The 15,639-nt window shown below is 46.2% G+C and overlaps 1 protein-coding gene and 1 pseudogene across 23 annotated transcripts in view; both read right to left on the reverse strand.

The window, feature by feature from the left end:
* The window catches only part of LOC101405651 (methyl-CpG-binding domain protein 3-like 1), a 42,136-nt pseudogene extending 31,432 nt beyond the window's left edge, over positions 1-10,704 (reverse strand). Inside the window, exon 1 of the transcript XR_015551318.1 lies at positions 10,645-10,704. The product of XR_015551318.1 is annotated as a methyl-CpG-binding domain protein 3-like 1 (transcript). The remainder of the gene's footprint in view (positions 1-10,644) is intronic.
* LOC101402586 (ral guanine nucleotide dissociation stimulator-like) overlaps positions 3,547-15,639 on the reverse strand; it is a 52,513-nt gene continuing 40,420 nt past the window's right edge. For 14 of the 22 annotated variants that reach the window (XM_087428192.1, XM_087428190.1, XM_087428191.1 and 11 more), the window contains one exon: positions 11,775-15,127. In XM_087428192.1, the coding sequence (XP_087284318.1) occupies positions 14,635-15,127 (493 nt within the window). In that variant the 3' untranslated portion in view covers positions 11,775-14,634. Of the gene's footprint in view, positions 10,001-10,644; positions 10,746-11,773; positions 15,128-15,639 lie in introns of those variants that run through there. The other 8 variants (XM_087428200.1, XM_087428198.1, XM_087428199.1 and 5 more) reach the window with 3 other exon arrangements.

Below are 15,639 nucleotides of genomic sequence, written 5' to 3' on the forward strand. Positions count from 1 at the left end.
ACCCCTTTAAATGTGATGAGTCACTTCTCTCTTGCTGATTTCAAAATTCTCTGTTTTTGACTTATGACGATTTGATTATAATGTGTCTTGGGGTAATATTCATCATATTGAACTTGGTGGGGTCCTTTGAGCTTCAAGAACCTGAATATCTGCATCCCTCCCAAGATTTAGGAACTTTTCAGTCATTATTTCTTTAAATAAGCTTTCTGCCCATCTCGCTCTCTCTCTTCTCCCTCTGGGACTTCCTAGTATGCGTATTCCTTCCCATGGTGGTGTCCCATAGATCTCATACACTTTTTCACTCTTTTTCATTATTTTTTCTTTTTGATCGCCTAACTGGATGATTTCAAATGATGTTTTTGAGTTTGCTTATTTTTTCTTCTGCATGATAAAATCTGTTGTTGAAGCTCTCTCGAATTTTTGGTGTTGTCATTATACTAGGATTTCTGTTTGATTCTTGTTTATGATTTCTATTTCTCTATTAATCACCTCATTTTGTTCATTCATTATTCTCCTGCATTTGTTTAGTTGTCTGTCTGTGTTCTCTTGCATCTTATTCAGCTTCTTTAAGATGACTATTTTGAATTTTTTGTCAGGCAGTTTGTAGATCTCCATTTCTTTGAGTTAGGTTACTGGAACTTTGTTACTTTTGATGGTGTCATGTTTTCCTGATTCTTTATGATCTGTGTAGCTCTGTACTGTTGTTAGTACATGTGAAGAAGCAAATACTTCTTCAAGCCTTACAGACTGGGTTCCACTGGTAAAAATCCTTCTCCTGTCAGGTCCGTGGTCTGAAGGGTTTGCCTCCAAGGTCACAGTCAAGCCTACTGGAGATGGGTCACGTGGTTGTGGCTGGGTCCACAGTGGTGTCCATGATTTGTGGGCCTGTTACTAGGGGCTTGGGCAAGCTGAATCCTGTCTGGCCCCTCAGTGGATAGGACTGCATCCAGGACCTTGGTCAATAGGGCTGGCTGGGACAAAGGTCCACTTCAGGGTTCACATTTGAGTCTGCAGAAGGTGGACCTGTTTCCAGGTGTGTGGATGGTTAAATGGTAAATCTCTTGTCAGATTCCTGGGATGGCCCCACCAGGACACTAGGTGGATCCCTGGGTGGCAGGACTAGCCCAGTGCCACAGCTTAGAGGTGTTCTAAATAAGTCACAGGGCTCCTTCAGATCTGCAGCCAGATTGAGGTCTGCAGGTCCTCCTTAGAAGGCACAGATGGGGTGCCTCCTACCAGGTCCCTGGGTGGGCATGTCTGCTCCCTCACTGCTGCTGAGAGGGGCTGGAGCCACGTTACAGGACTGCTTCAGAACCCATGGTTGGACCTAGGTTAGTGGACCTGCCTCCAGGGGCACAGATGGGCGTGTCTCCCAGCAGGTCCCTGGACAGGCATAACTGCTACTGGAGTGTGGCTTGGATGGATGGGAGCCAGGTTACAGGGCTGATTCAAGATCCACTTTTGGAATGATGTCCGTGGGCCATCCTCTGGGGACATGGATGTGTGTGTCTCCCACTGGGTCTCTGTAGAAACTTGTCTGCTCCTGGAACATGGCTGAGAGAAGCTGTAGCTTGGTCATAGGCCACTTCAGGGTCCACAGCAAGGACCAAGGCAGACAGGCCTGTTACCTAAGACACAGAGAGGCGTAACTCCCTCTGGGTCTCTTGGTGGTTGGTGCTGATGGCAGGACCAAAGCCAAATGGGGCTGTAGCCAATTCAACAAGGAAACGAGGCTTTTAGCATGGCTGCAGCCAGGGATATGGTCAGCAAGCCTGAGACCTGGCTGTGGGGTTGCCTTCTCAAAGAAAAGTCCCTCCCCGGTCTTGGGCTCCACCAGTGTTTCACAGCTGCCTACTTGGATCTCGAAGCTCCCAAAAGGCACTTTTGTCCGTAGATGGCTGCCAAATTATTGTTCCTATGGGGAGACAAGAGGAGGAAACGTCCTATCCACTGTCTTGCTGTCATCCCCATAGGTATGATCCTTTCGGTTACTGTGAGGATTACATAAAACATCTTATAGTGATAACAATCTATTCTAAATGGATAACAACTTAACTTCAATTGCATACAAAAACATTACTCCCTTACATTTCCACCCCACACTTTATGTTATCACTTTCAAAATTACATATTTTTATATTTTGTATCTATTAACATAGTTTTATTGTTATAGTTACCCTCTGTGCTTTTACCTTTTAAATGGTATACAAGAATTTTAAGTGATTTTTGTTACCGTTATCACAGGATTCTGTATTTGTCTATATGTTTACCCTACCAGAGAGCTTTCTATTTTCATGTTTTCATTTTGCTTTCTAGTGTCCTTGTGTTTCAAGATGAAGGACTCTTTTACAATTCTCGTAAGGCAGTTCTGTTGGTGATGCTCTTCCTCAGGTTTGTTTATCTGGGGAGGTCTTTATCAAGCCTTCATTTTTGAAGGACAGTTCTGCTTGATATAGTATGCTTGGTTGGCAGGGTTTTTAAAATCTGACTGCACTTTGAATATATCATCCCACTCCCCTCTGGCAGGCCTGTAATGCTCCTGCTGAGAAATTGCAGATAGTTTTATAGGTCTTCGCTTGTATCTGATAGGTCCCTTTCATGCTGCTTTCAAGATTCTCTCTTGTCTTGGACCTTTGTCAGTTTGACTATAACGTGTTTAGCTGGAGCCTTTTAAGCTTCTTGAATTTGGATGTTCATTTCCTTCTTCAGATTTGGGAAGATTTCAGCCATTATTTCTGCAAAGAAGCTCTCTTCCCCTTTCTCTCTCTTTTCTCTTTCTGGGACTCCCATATGTGTATTGATCTGATTGATGAAGTTGCAAAAATCCCTTATGCTTTCTTCATTTTTCTTTATTCTTTTTGTTCCTGTGACTCAAGGATTTCAAATGACTTATCTTCAAGTTCACTGATTATTTCTTCTGCTTGATGAACTCTGGTGTCCAACCACACTTGTGAATTGTCCAACTCAGTTATTATATTGTTCAACACAAGAATTTTTTGAGGTCATTTTTATATTTCTTTACTTGTTGGATATTCTGATTTTGTTCATGAATCATTTTCTTGATTTAATTTGTGTCTTTCTATGTTCTGATGTAGCATGTTGCACTTCTTTAAGGCAATTATTTTGAATTTTTTGTCAGGCAATTCATAGATCCCTGTTTCTTTAGGATCAGTTTCTGGAGATTTATTTTATTACTTTAATTGGGCTTTTTCCTGCAGCCAAACCTGGACACAGTTCACAAGCAGAAGCCTTGTGCTCTCTTTAACAGTTGGGGACAAAGGAGGGAATGTGGAATTGTAGGGTTTCCACTTCAGCTGTCTGTCTGTGCTGGCCCTTCATCCTTGGCAGGTTCCTAGGTGTGATTTATGGTCTCTGAGAGAGGGTGGGACAGAGCTTCAGGAGTGGGTTCTGGAGCCAGACTGCCTGCCAGACTTCCAAATCCTGGCCCCACCCATTAGAGCATTGTGACCATGCATAAACTCACTCATCATCTAGGAACCTTGCAAATAATTGTGCTACTTCAAAGAGGAAACAGTACTACTTGGCAGATGGTAATCCTTTCTGATTCATTCATTCAAAGCTATTCACTCATTGAACAAGCAACATGAGGATAAAGAGATGTCTCCATAGGACGTGCTGTGACAAGCTCACAGTCACTGGAGCCACAGACACAGACATGTAGACTCCAGAGGGTGTGAAAAGATTATAGGAGAAACACAAATAATGAGGAAGGAGAGGCAGGGTGGTGGATGAGAGGCAGGAGGTAACTCAACTGCAGATGGGACATTTGGGCTGAGGTCAGTAGGATGGTAGGATTGCTACAGTTAGAGATGAGGAGAGAGCCCCCACTGTGCAGATGAAGACAGGAAGGCAGGGCATGTTAGAAGAAGAGAAGGGATCTAATATGGTGGCCATGTAGTGGCCTTAGATGATCAGGGGCAGGGAGTGGGCACAAAGCAACAAGGCCAGATCGGCCCCTCTGTAAGAGGACCCATAAACTAAGGATAAAATTTGGGCTTTTATCCCGTAGGCAACAGGATACCATGTGATCAGGTGGTCATTTGGGAAGTTTCCTCTGGAGGACTTGAGCAGTTCCAGCTGGGGGCAGGTCACTGTTACAACACACAGTGGGAAAGCCACAGTCTTTATGATAACAACAAAACCAGCTGTAACCACGTGAGATTTCTTATTGTACAAGAAACTTCAAAACCCAAGGATCCCAGGATATGTTACAGTCCCTGCTAACATTTGTCCTGCTTAGCACCCTCTACACTGTGTCTGAGTCGGTCCTCACACCAGTGCTGTGAGGTGGGGACAATCAGCTCCTGCTTAGAGCACGAGGTCACACAGCTAGGATATGGGACAGTTAGGATTTGAGCACTAGTCTGGCGAGGTCCTGAGCCGGCCTGCCTCGCCGTCTTCTCATAAGAAAGGGTGCTGTCCCTTCACAGGAAAGTGTTCCACAGCTGCAACTACTTCACATTCTACAACGTGATGCTGGGCCTGGGGGCCTGCCTCTCCAGGCTGCTCATCAGCTGCATCGAGGGCACATGGCTGACTGCCCTCGTAGACAAGGCCATCATGCAGAATGGCTATGAGGGAGGAGACATGGGTAAGTGGCCCATCCCAACTGGCCACACGTCTGGGGAGGGCTGGTCTTGCACCTTTGTAGAAGCTGCCTGGAGGTCAGGTATCAGCAGTTCACAGTTCACACTCTTCACTTGTGCTCAGAGCTTATCTTCCCGTGGAGGCTATAAAGCTGAGTGGGAAAAACATTCAACCCAGTGGTTAGAAGGGAGTTTAAGTCTACTAAGTAACCAGCACTTTTGACAGACCTTTGAAGTGTAATGGAGGGCAGAGAGAGGTAGCGGGATTCGAGCTGAACAATTAGAAGTTTAATTTATGGATGCGTGGCTTAGACATTTTTGAGAAAGAATGCCTCTTAGATTTAATGGTGTCAGTTGGAAACTTATTTAGTCAAGAAAAATGGTCTGTTCAGTTGAAATACTTCAAAATCAGCCATTTCTGTGCAGCAAAGGTAGTTTTTCTACTTCGGGCCCACGTCTATTCATGCAGTCATCCATTTGTCATGTGACTGATGCCTTCTCTCTATTAGCCACAGCAGCTCCCAGCCCCTTTGAGATTCAAATTCCTCACAAGATGGATGGACTAGAATGTGATCTCTATGAACCCTTCCAGCTTTTTGTACCTCATTTTCTAGATTCTCAGCAAAGACACAGGCACCATTTAGGAACAAATTTAGGAACAAAAGCCTGGGCCAGCCTGTGACCTACTGCCTGGCTTGGCTTGCCTTCGGGATTTTGGGGGCTCTATGTGGACCATTATCACACCAACCCATGCTCATCAGCTTTTCTCGCATCCTGATTGCAGGCCACAGGCTGTCAAATACTGGGGCCTAAATCAGTCAGCAGGTAATGCCTGCTGTTTGAATCCACACTGGGGTTGAACTCCAGGACACAAGTACGCTGACTTCCCTGGTATCCCTGAGATGCTTCAGGTTCCCCCTCCCCTGCCCCCTTTCTCCACACTCCACGCCCTGGGAGCCCTTCTACCTGGGAGATCAGGAGGCTTAGCCCCCTGTCAGCCTGGCCATGGGACCCCTGAAGTCTTGTGTCCTTGCCCTTCCAAATAGGCCCTTCTCTTTTCCTGGAAATGAACTCTACCTCTGCTAGCTGAGTCCTCCATCCCCCATTTCTTGGAGTCTCTGTCCATATTCCAGGCTGCAGGCCTGCTGCCCTCCAAGATGGGGCTCAGTTTTGCCTAATCTGCCCTGTTGCTCACCAGAAGCTCTCTAGGTCGCCAACTCCTGCCCCCTCAAGGCTCTATACTGTCTCCTCCCACCCCTTCCACTCCTATTCCTCTGCTCTGACTTCTCCTTGGAAGCCCATAGCCATGTCTTATCTGTGGACATTCAGTGCCAGTCGGGACTCAGCTCATTTCTGTTCCTAACACTGTAGATACCCAGCTCTGTGGGACAACCTCAGATCCCTCCAGCCATCTTCATGTCCCCGGGAGTCCTGGTCCAGCTCCTCCTTTCACATGTCACACCACCCAGAAAGCTTTTCCAACAGCCTCTGAGAAGAAAAGAGACAAGCTGCCCCTTCCCCTGATCCATCTACTCTGATTCTATCTTAGGTTCCTGCCTCTCAGCTAGGTCCAGGATGAGGTGGCTCCTGCTGCAGACTTTGATCCGTAACCCTAGACTGGTGATCCTCAGAAAATCAAAACCAGGCCATGGTTCCTGTGAATTTACCCAGATTCTGCAGACATGGTTCAAGAGTTGACACTGTCCTCCAGCATCTGCTCCAAGGCCACTCCAGGATGTCTGCCCCCTAGAGAAGATGCAGACTACCCAGAAGTTGTCCCCTGCAGTGTGATAGGACGGCACAACCACTGTCCATGCAGATGGCATACAGCACTGACTACTCGGGGCTGGCCACGAGCTGAGCTCAGCTGGGCTGAGTGATCAAGTCTTAGGTCTATTTCACTCCCTCGGCAAAAGATCAGTACTAGTGAAGAGTTCTGTTGATCAAACTTTGCCCAATGATTTCCACCATTCATGGGTAGGAGCAGCCTCAGGGAGTTGCATGTTAAGAAGCACTTAGTTTGACTACATGGCAGAACTTTGTTTTACTGAAGAAGGTGATAAATTATCTACATCAGGGCCTTTTAACTGTGTGGCTCTATTTTTCTCTGGAAGAAGTATGGCCTCAACCCAACAAGATTCCCATTGCTTCCTCCTTTCTATGTCTTATAGTGCATGGGATAGAACGTAATTTATGATCCCATCCTCCAATCTGGTAGGGCAAGCAGGAATACACTGAGCTCTCTCTCCCTTGGCCATTGGGATGATGAAAGGATCAGAAGTGACCTGGCCTTGGTCACGTGGAAGACACACAGATTCTCTCTGACAGGGTGGAGTCACCTAGGAAATCCACCTGTCTGAGGAGGCAGAGATGGGGTGGATAGGCATTCTATGTGGGGGACAAGAAGAGCAGAGGTGTGGGAGGAGGAAAGCCCTGGGCATGTTTGAGGAGGGTGATCCATCTGGTGTGTTGAGTTTAAGAGTGTTGGAGGCTGGTTAGGCCATTCTGAGGAGGCCAGAATGCCAGGCTGGGAGGCCCAGGGCTTACCCAAATTCTTCACATTTCAAGCATAAGGTCTGTGATGTCCTGAGACCTGTTCAAAGTCTGACCATTCAAAGTCACTCACAAAGCTTGCGCAAGAGCTATGAGGACCCACCAACACGATGAGGGAAGTCCTGTCCACCTCGTGAGTCCCACAGCCACTGAAATTCAGTAATCATTAGTGAGCACCTATTGTAAACTCAGTCGTGTTGCTAGGTGTGTTTTCCTCTTTTAACTTAATCCGCACAACTAAGCTTTGTCATTCTGCTTTCAGAAACTGAGGAAACTGGGACTCAGAGTGTTGGGATCCCCACACCACCAATTTCTAGTTGTGTGACATCCGCCAAACTACTTTGCCTTTCTGTGCTCCTTTTACCGTATATATAAATAGGGAGTGATACCTACCACATCCAAAGTTCTTCTGAGGACAAAACGAGTTTATGCATTCAAACACTGTCAATCTAGTATGTGACATGTCCTACACTCCCCATAAATATCAGTTATTGTTTTTTGTAATGTGACACTTTGTGGTGATCTGATGACTGTCTTCGCACCTCTCACTGTTCTCCCAGATCCATGAAGAAAGAGGCCTTCTCCAGTTTTACTCACCATTACCAAGTACGTGCCTGTAACGTGGTAAGATCTTGGAATGAGTAAAAGAACAAGGCTATGATGAATGAGTCTTTCAGCCATGAATTCAATACTGAAATCACTACTGGCATCACGGACAAGTGGGAACGAGAAGAAGATCAGGAACACGGGGTTCTGGTCTGAGCTCTGCCACTAGCACAAATCTCAGTTTCCCTGAATGAGAGCTAGTGCTGCCATCACAGTCAGTGCTCCTCACTTGCATCCAGCCAGTGCTTACTGAGCACGTGCTACGTGCATTTGCCATTCCAGGGACACAGGACACCTAAGGAGATGAGGTCCTGCTGCAGCACGTGGCACAGGCCTCTCTCGCAGCTCCTGCTGTGATGGCCTCTCAGTCTCTTCCCTGGACTGCTTGTGAGTTCCTCAAGGGAAGCGATCAGGTCTCTCTCATTCATGATGGCATTATGTATTGATAAAAGGTACAATCCATCAAGACGATGTCACAATTTTAAACACACATATCTAACAGCAGAGCTCCCAAAACATATGAAGCAAAATCGACAGAATTGAAAGGAGAAATAGACGGTTCTCCAACAATAATGGAGATTTCAATACTCCACTTTCAAAAAAGGATATTACAACCAGACAGAAAATCACTAAGGAAATAAAGAACTTGAACAACACCATAATCAATTAGACTTAACCTTCCACCCAAAACAGCAGAATATGTATTCTTCTCAAGTGCATATGGAACATTTCCCAGGATAGACCATATTTTAGGCCCCCAAACAAGTCTTAGCAAATTTTTAAAACATTGAAATCAAATAAAATATAATTTCTAATCACAGTGGAGTGAAATTAGAAATCAAGAACAGGAAGAAAACTGGAAAAAATCATAAATACATAAAAATTAAACAATACAGCATTAACACCCAGTGGATGAAAGTTGAAAATATGAGGGACACTAGAAAACACCTTGAATAAAATGAAAATGAAAATACAACCTACCAAACTCATGGGATGCAGAAAAAGAAACGCTCACGGGGAAATTTATAGTTGTAAATGCCTACATTAGAAGAAGAAAGATCTCAAAACCATAACCTAACTTTACACCTTGAAGAGTAGAAAATGAAGAGTAAACCAACCCTGAAACCAGCAAAAAGAGGGTTATAATAAATATAAGAGCAGAGGTGAAATAAAGAACAGGAAAACAAGAGGGAAAATCAGTCAAATCAAAAGTGTTTTCTAGGAAAAAAGCAATAAAATTGGCAAACTTTTAGCTAGACTAACCAGCAAAAAAGAAAATGGATAAAATTATTATAACCAGAAATGAAAGTTGGATATTACTACCGACTCTATGGGAATAAAAATGATTATAAGATTGTACAGTCTTCTTTGCCAACGAAGAAGCCCTCCCAGCCCTGCGTGAGGGGGTGAACTCTGCTTTTCCTAAGGACTCTGTAATGGTCTCCCCTGGGAAGCTGCCTTGCAAGTACTGGTGATTCTCCTGAGGACCTACACCCACCAGCCCCATTTGCTACTAGACCTAGTAGCCTCAATTCCCAGCATGTCCCAGAGACTGAAGTGTAAAATATGACCCATGAGGAGTTGTGCTACGTTCCAAAATAGCTGCATCCTTTCCCCAGTGTATACAGAAACAAATCTAGGAAAACTGTGTGCAAATGGCTATTAAGGGGTTTGGATAATGGTGGAAGGAACATAAAGTTGGATCCGGTCTAATTTATTGATATGGGCCCACTAAGCAGAGATTCTCTACTCTTTGCTGTGTCTTGAGAGGGCACAAAGAGTTCCAGCAGTGTCATTGGTTGCCGGGAATACACTAAGTGAGGCTGACCTTCCTTGGTCTCCTATAGAAGAAGGTATCCAAGGCTTAGGTGATTGGAACGTTAGAGTGTATTTATCATGTAAGACATGCCTACCCACCCCAACAGGGTCCAGAGGACACACTTGCACTACTACTGTGGAAATAAATTCATGAGGGCAGCCCCAGAGTCCGTGAAGAGCTCTGTGGCCACTCTCCTCTTTAGGGCAGACATTACAGTGGAACTGCTGCCAGTGACCTGGGATCTTGATATGCAGTGAGGACACCTGGATCCCGGGGCAGCAGAGACCAAGCAGAGGCACTGAATCTCAAGAGACAAGGTGGTTATGGTTTCTGTAATGGATAGTGGAGTCAAGGCAATAATGAGAATCCATTTGACTCACAGAAACCTATGGTGGTAGCTAGTTGATCCGAGTGTCTGTAGAGGGAAAGAGAAGGCAGTCGATGAAATTCTTGATCTGTGTAAGAATAGTTCTAGATCAAGTGAACAGAAGTCTAACTTGAATCACTGAAACAGTCATGGCCCTTCAATCATTTCCCACCCCTGAGCCACTTGACAGATACAGGAGCCCTGGTGTGAAGGGGAGGCTGATTCCCTTGAGTAAGGATCTAGATATACTATTTAAAATTAAAACGGTTAATCTTTTCCCAACCTTCCCCCAAAGGATGTACAGCCTTTTGTGATGGTGACCATACATTAGGGAAAAGGAAATAATCAGAATTATAGGGATTATTGAATACAGGCTCTGAAGTGACACACTAATTCCAGGAGACCCAAAACATCACTGTGCTCCATGAATCAGAGTAGGGCTTATAGGATCAGGTGATCAATGTAGGTTAACCCAGATCTGTCTCATAGTGGGTCCAGTGGGTCCCTGAGCCCATCCTATAGCTTTTCCCCCAGTCCCAGAATGCTTAGTGGTAATTGACATACTCAGCAAATGGCAGAATCATGAGACTGGTTCCCTGACCGGTGGAGTGAGGGCAATTACGGTAGGGAAGGCCAAATGGAACCCACTAGAACTGCCTCTACTTAGGAGAATAGTAAAATAAGAGAAATACCACATTCCTGGAGGGGCTGCAGAGATTAGGACCACCACCGAGGACTGAAGGACGCAGAGGTGATGAATCCCACTACATCTGCATTCAGGTCATCTCATGGCCTGTGTATAAAACAGATGGATCTTGGAGAAGGATGGAGGATTGTCATAAACTTAACCAGATGGTGACTACAACTACAGCTGCTTTCCCACATATAGTTTCATTACTTGAGTCCTGATACCTCGTATGCAGCTTTTGATCTGGTAAATGGTATTTTCTTTATCTGTTAGGAAAGACACTAGAAATAGTTTGCTTTGGCCTGTCAAGGCCAGCAATAAACCTTCAATGTCCCACCTCAGGGTGTAGCAGCTCTCAAGCTCTATGTCATAACTTAGTCTACAGGGACCTTGATCACCTTTGTCTTCCATGAGGCATAACACTGTTCCATTACTTTTCTGTTTTTTGGGAGCTTTTTTGGTGAGGAAGATTGGCCCTGAGCTAACATCTGCGCTCATCTTCCTCTATTTTATATGTGGGATGCCGTCACAGCATGGCTTGATGACCAGTGCGTAGGTCCACACCCGGGATCCGAACCCGCAAACCCCAGGCCAGCAAAGCGGAGTGTGTGAACTTAACCACCCACCACCAGGCCAGCCCCTGTTCCGTGACATTTTTGACATCATGCTCATTCAACCTAGTCAGCAAAAGTAGCAGCTGTTTTATTGGAAGACACTTGCATGTCAGAAGGTGGGAAATAAATGAAATGAATCAGGGGCCTCTCGCCTCTGTGACACGTCTGCGAGTCTAGTGGTGTCAGGCATTTTGAGGTGTCACTTTTAGGGTTAAAGATAAGTTATGCATCTGGCCCTTCCTACAAATGAAAAAGAGGCATACTGCCTAGTGCGCCTTCTTGTATTCTGGAGGCAACATATTCCTTATTTTGGTGGGCAACTCCGGCTCTTTTACCGCATGATCCAAAAAGCTGCTAGTTTTGAACAGGGCCCAGAGCAAAGAAGGCCCTGGGGCAGGTGCAGGCTGCTATGTAAGCTACTCTGGCATTAGGGCCATGTGATCCAGCAGATCCAATGGTGATTGAAGTGTTGGTGGCATTTGGAGATGTTGTTTGGTGCCTTTAACAGCCCCCTAAGATGAATCACAGCACAGACCCTTAGGATTTTGGAGCAAAGCCCTACTATCCACTGAAGACAACCGCTCAGCTTTTGGCTTGCTGTTGAGCCCTAGGGGAACTGAATGCATAACCATGGGCCACCAACTTACCCCGTGACCTGGGATGCCCATCATGAACTAGGTGAGGCAGCACCCCACCGTCCCATGAAGTGGTGTCTATGAGGTCAGGCTGGAGCAGGCCCTCAGGCACAATCAAGTCACATGAGTGTGTGTACCCAATGTCCGTGACCCCAGCCCTGACACATTCCCTTCACTCTCCCAGACCACATCTATGGCCTCACGGAGAATACCTACAATAAGTTGACTGAGGAAGAGAAGACTCAGGTCTGCTTTATATATGGTTCTATGTGATAGGCAGGCGCCACCCAAAAGTGGACAGCTGAAGCATTACAGTGTCTGTGTGGGACATCCCTGAAAGAAAGTGACAAGCTACAATCCTCCCAGGGGGCCCAGACTTAAGCAATGCACCTGGTGGTTTATTTTGCTTGGAGGGAGAAATGGCCAGAGATAACGAGTCAATTTCAGTTCACAGAGGCACGATTTGGCTGGCTGGTCAAGAGCTTGGAAGGAATGTGATAGGAACATTGGTGGCAAGGAGGTGTGGAGAAGAGGCATGTGCCTATACTTCTCTGAATGGGCAAAAAAGGTGAATTTCTTTGTTTCCTATAAGAATGCGCACCAAAGGGTGACCTCAGCAGAGGAGGATTCTGATAGTCAAGTGGACAAGATGACCTGTTGTGTGGGTGCTGCCCAGCTTCTCTTCCCAGCCACTCCTGTCGGCGCCCAAGGGGGCCATGAACAAAGTGGCTGAGAGGCAGGAATGGAGGTTATGCATGGGTTTAGCATCGTGGACTTCCACTCATCGAGGCTGATCTGTCCACAGCCACTGCTGAGTGCCAAATCTGCCAGGAGCCTAGACCAAAACAGGGTCCCTGATAGGGCACTATTCCCCAGGGTGATCAGAAAGCAACCAGCTGGCAGGTGATTACAATGCACCTCTTCTACCATGGAAGGGGCAGTGTTTTGCTCTTAGTGTGTTAGACACCTACGCTGATACAGATTTGCCTTCCCTTCACACAATGTTCCTGTTAACTACCATCTGTAGACTCACAGAATGCCTTATCCACCACCATGGTATTCCACTCAGCATGGCTTCTGATTAAGGAACTCACTGCCCATAAATGAAGTGCAGCAGTGGACCCATGCTCATGGAATTCACTGGTCTTTTCCTGTTCCCCACCATCTGAAGCCGCTGACTTGAGAGAAGAATAGGCGTGTGAAGACGGAGTTACAGTACTACTACCTAGGTGGCAATACCTTGCAGGTTTGGGGCGGTGTTCCCCAGGAAGCTGCTTATGCTCTAAATCAGTGTCCATTATATAGCACTGATTTTCCCATAGCCGGGATTCACAAGTCCAGCAATCAAGGGTGGAAATGCGAGGGGCACCGTTCACTACTACCACTGTTACCCCTCATGATCCACTAGCATAATTTTTTTTCATGTTCATGTGACCTTATGCTCTACTGGTTTAGGGATCTTCATTCCAAAGGGAGAAAACACATTGATTTCATTGGACTGGAAATTAAGACTGCCACCCAGCCCCTTACGGCTCCTCTTGCCTCTGACTCTACAGGCAAAAGGAAGAGAGTTTCCATGCAGGCCGGGGTGATTGATCCTGATTACCAAGAGGAAACTGGACTGCTGCTCCACAATGGAGGTAAGGAATACAGGAGATTCCTTAGGGTTTTCTTAGTATCACATGCCCTGTGATTAACGTCAATGGAAAACTACAAGAAACCAGTCCAGGCAGGACTACGAATGGCTGTGACCCTTCAGGAATGAAGGTCAGGTTCTACCACTGAAATTGAAAAGGGTTTGCAAAGAACCACAACCAGCTGAGGTGCTTGCTGAGGCAAAGGGAATATGAAGTGGGTAATGGAAGAAGGTAGTTATAAATACCAGCTATGAAAGGGTGACTACCTGCAAAAACATGGAGTGATTGTTATATTTCTTCCTTATTCAGGTATGAATAAGTTTGAGTACTTTTGTGTATTTTGTACACTAGTTAAATTTACATAAGTTTAAAAAAGCAGTAAAAGATTGAGTGATATGTACCGTTGTGCAAACGTGATTCTCTTATGGATGACTGTAAGTGCACTTTTGACAAATGGATGCCCAAAGGTGCAATAAATTGTCGCCCTTCTGCTATATCATTGGGCACAAGGGTTATTAAATGTTGCTACACGCAGGATCAGTTCTCAGGAGCCTCATAGTCCTGCAGTAGAAACCCTGCGGGCACCCTTGACTACCTCCTCGTCCTGATTAGACATGGGAGCTGGCGCTTCTCTTTCTATTTGGAGGTAAAGTATAGTCTTCCCTATCTTTCCTTTAGCAAATCACTTTCCTGGATGGCTGTGCCATGTCAGGAAGGGCCTGGGCTGCTGGGAACCAGGATGTATGCTCAACACCAGCTTGCACTGTAAAGGCCTCCCTGGCAGAGTCCAGCCTGCTGTGTGTCTGAAGGACACTTGCAGCCTTCTGATGGAGGAGGATAGCTCAGAACTGCCAAGCAATTCATCTGGGCCTTGTCTTACAGGGTGTTTCCAGACGTGATGTTCAAAAAGCCACGTGGGAACCCTTTAGTTCCTGGTCATGGGGTGGGTTCTCAGGGTGAGCTCAGAGCAGTGTCTGTTCACCACCAGATGGGAAGCACTTCAGTATTTTGATTGGTAAGACTGTGTCCATTCATGGCCATGGATCATCAGTGTGGTGGCATTCCCTCAATGGACCTGCCTACACCCTCCCCTCTCATGCCTCATCTTTCAAAGCTCCCAACAGGAAAAGTTCACAGCCCCCATGACACATAACCACAGCACAAGGCTGTGGAAAATAACACAGCCATCCCAGGGGGCTACAAAATCTATGGGTTCAGGCCCATCTAGCCCTTTAGGACACGTCAGTAATATCATGACTGAGTGTGTAAACTGGCGAATGTCAGAGACCATGGACTTCAGAACCACACAAACCCAGAAGTCACCTTGGCATGCAACGGAGAGGGTGGCGGTTTTCTGTGGCCAAATAGAGGGACCCATAGCCTGGGAAATGAAAACCCGTCCCTGATCCACCAGATCAACTCCCTCAGGGAAGAGTGGCCACAATGTACCTGACAGAGGCTGGGGCCTCCAGGACATTTCCTCCTGAAACAGCATTACATAAGTACGTGCAGGGATGCCGGAGAGCCTAGTGTGTAGGCAGCACAGACATGATGGAAGGAGGCCCAGATGTAGCCTTAAAAGCTGCATCACAAATCTTCGCCTGTGGATAGAAAGCAAGCAGGAAAAGGAAGTCAGAGACCTGGACAAGGATCCCAGGAGGATTCAAATCTAGGTCAGGGGTGAACACGGAGCCCCTAGAGGGGCCTGAGGAGGGAAAGTCCTGCCTGCCTTTAGACCATTTACAAGTGACCTTCCTCGGGCCTTGTCCTCTACCTGTGCACGTTTTGACATTTTTACATCGTTTTCCCCACTTAACAGCTGATGCAATTCCAGAGGTTGAACTAGAAAACTACAAGTTCCTAAAATGTGATCAAAAGAAACCTCCACAAGAGAAGCAGAAACTATTCCCTCTTCCTCCAGAATGTAGAAAGGCAGCCCCTGCCTGTGGCACGACATGGTCCTGGGTAGTGCTGTTTTAAAGACACCCACATTTCAGTGGTTGTTGCTCTGCCTGTGAAAGTACCTTCAACCTTTAAATCCCAAGAGAATGGGCAGCGGGCCATGTCTGCTCCTGGAGCAGCTGAATGATACTGAAATGAACTTGTCCTCTGA

This window comes from Ceratotherium simum, unplaced genomic scaffold (assembly GCF_057802395.1).
Source record: "Ceratotherium simum simum isolate JZ-2026a unplaced genomic scaffold, ASM5780239v1 HiC_scaffold_44, whole genome shotgun sequence".
NCBI classification, from domain to species: Eukaryota; Metazoa; Chordata; class Mammalia; order Perissodactyla; family Rhinocerotidae; genus Ceratotherium; species Ceratotherium simum.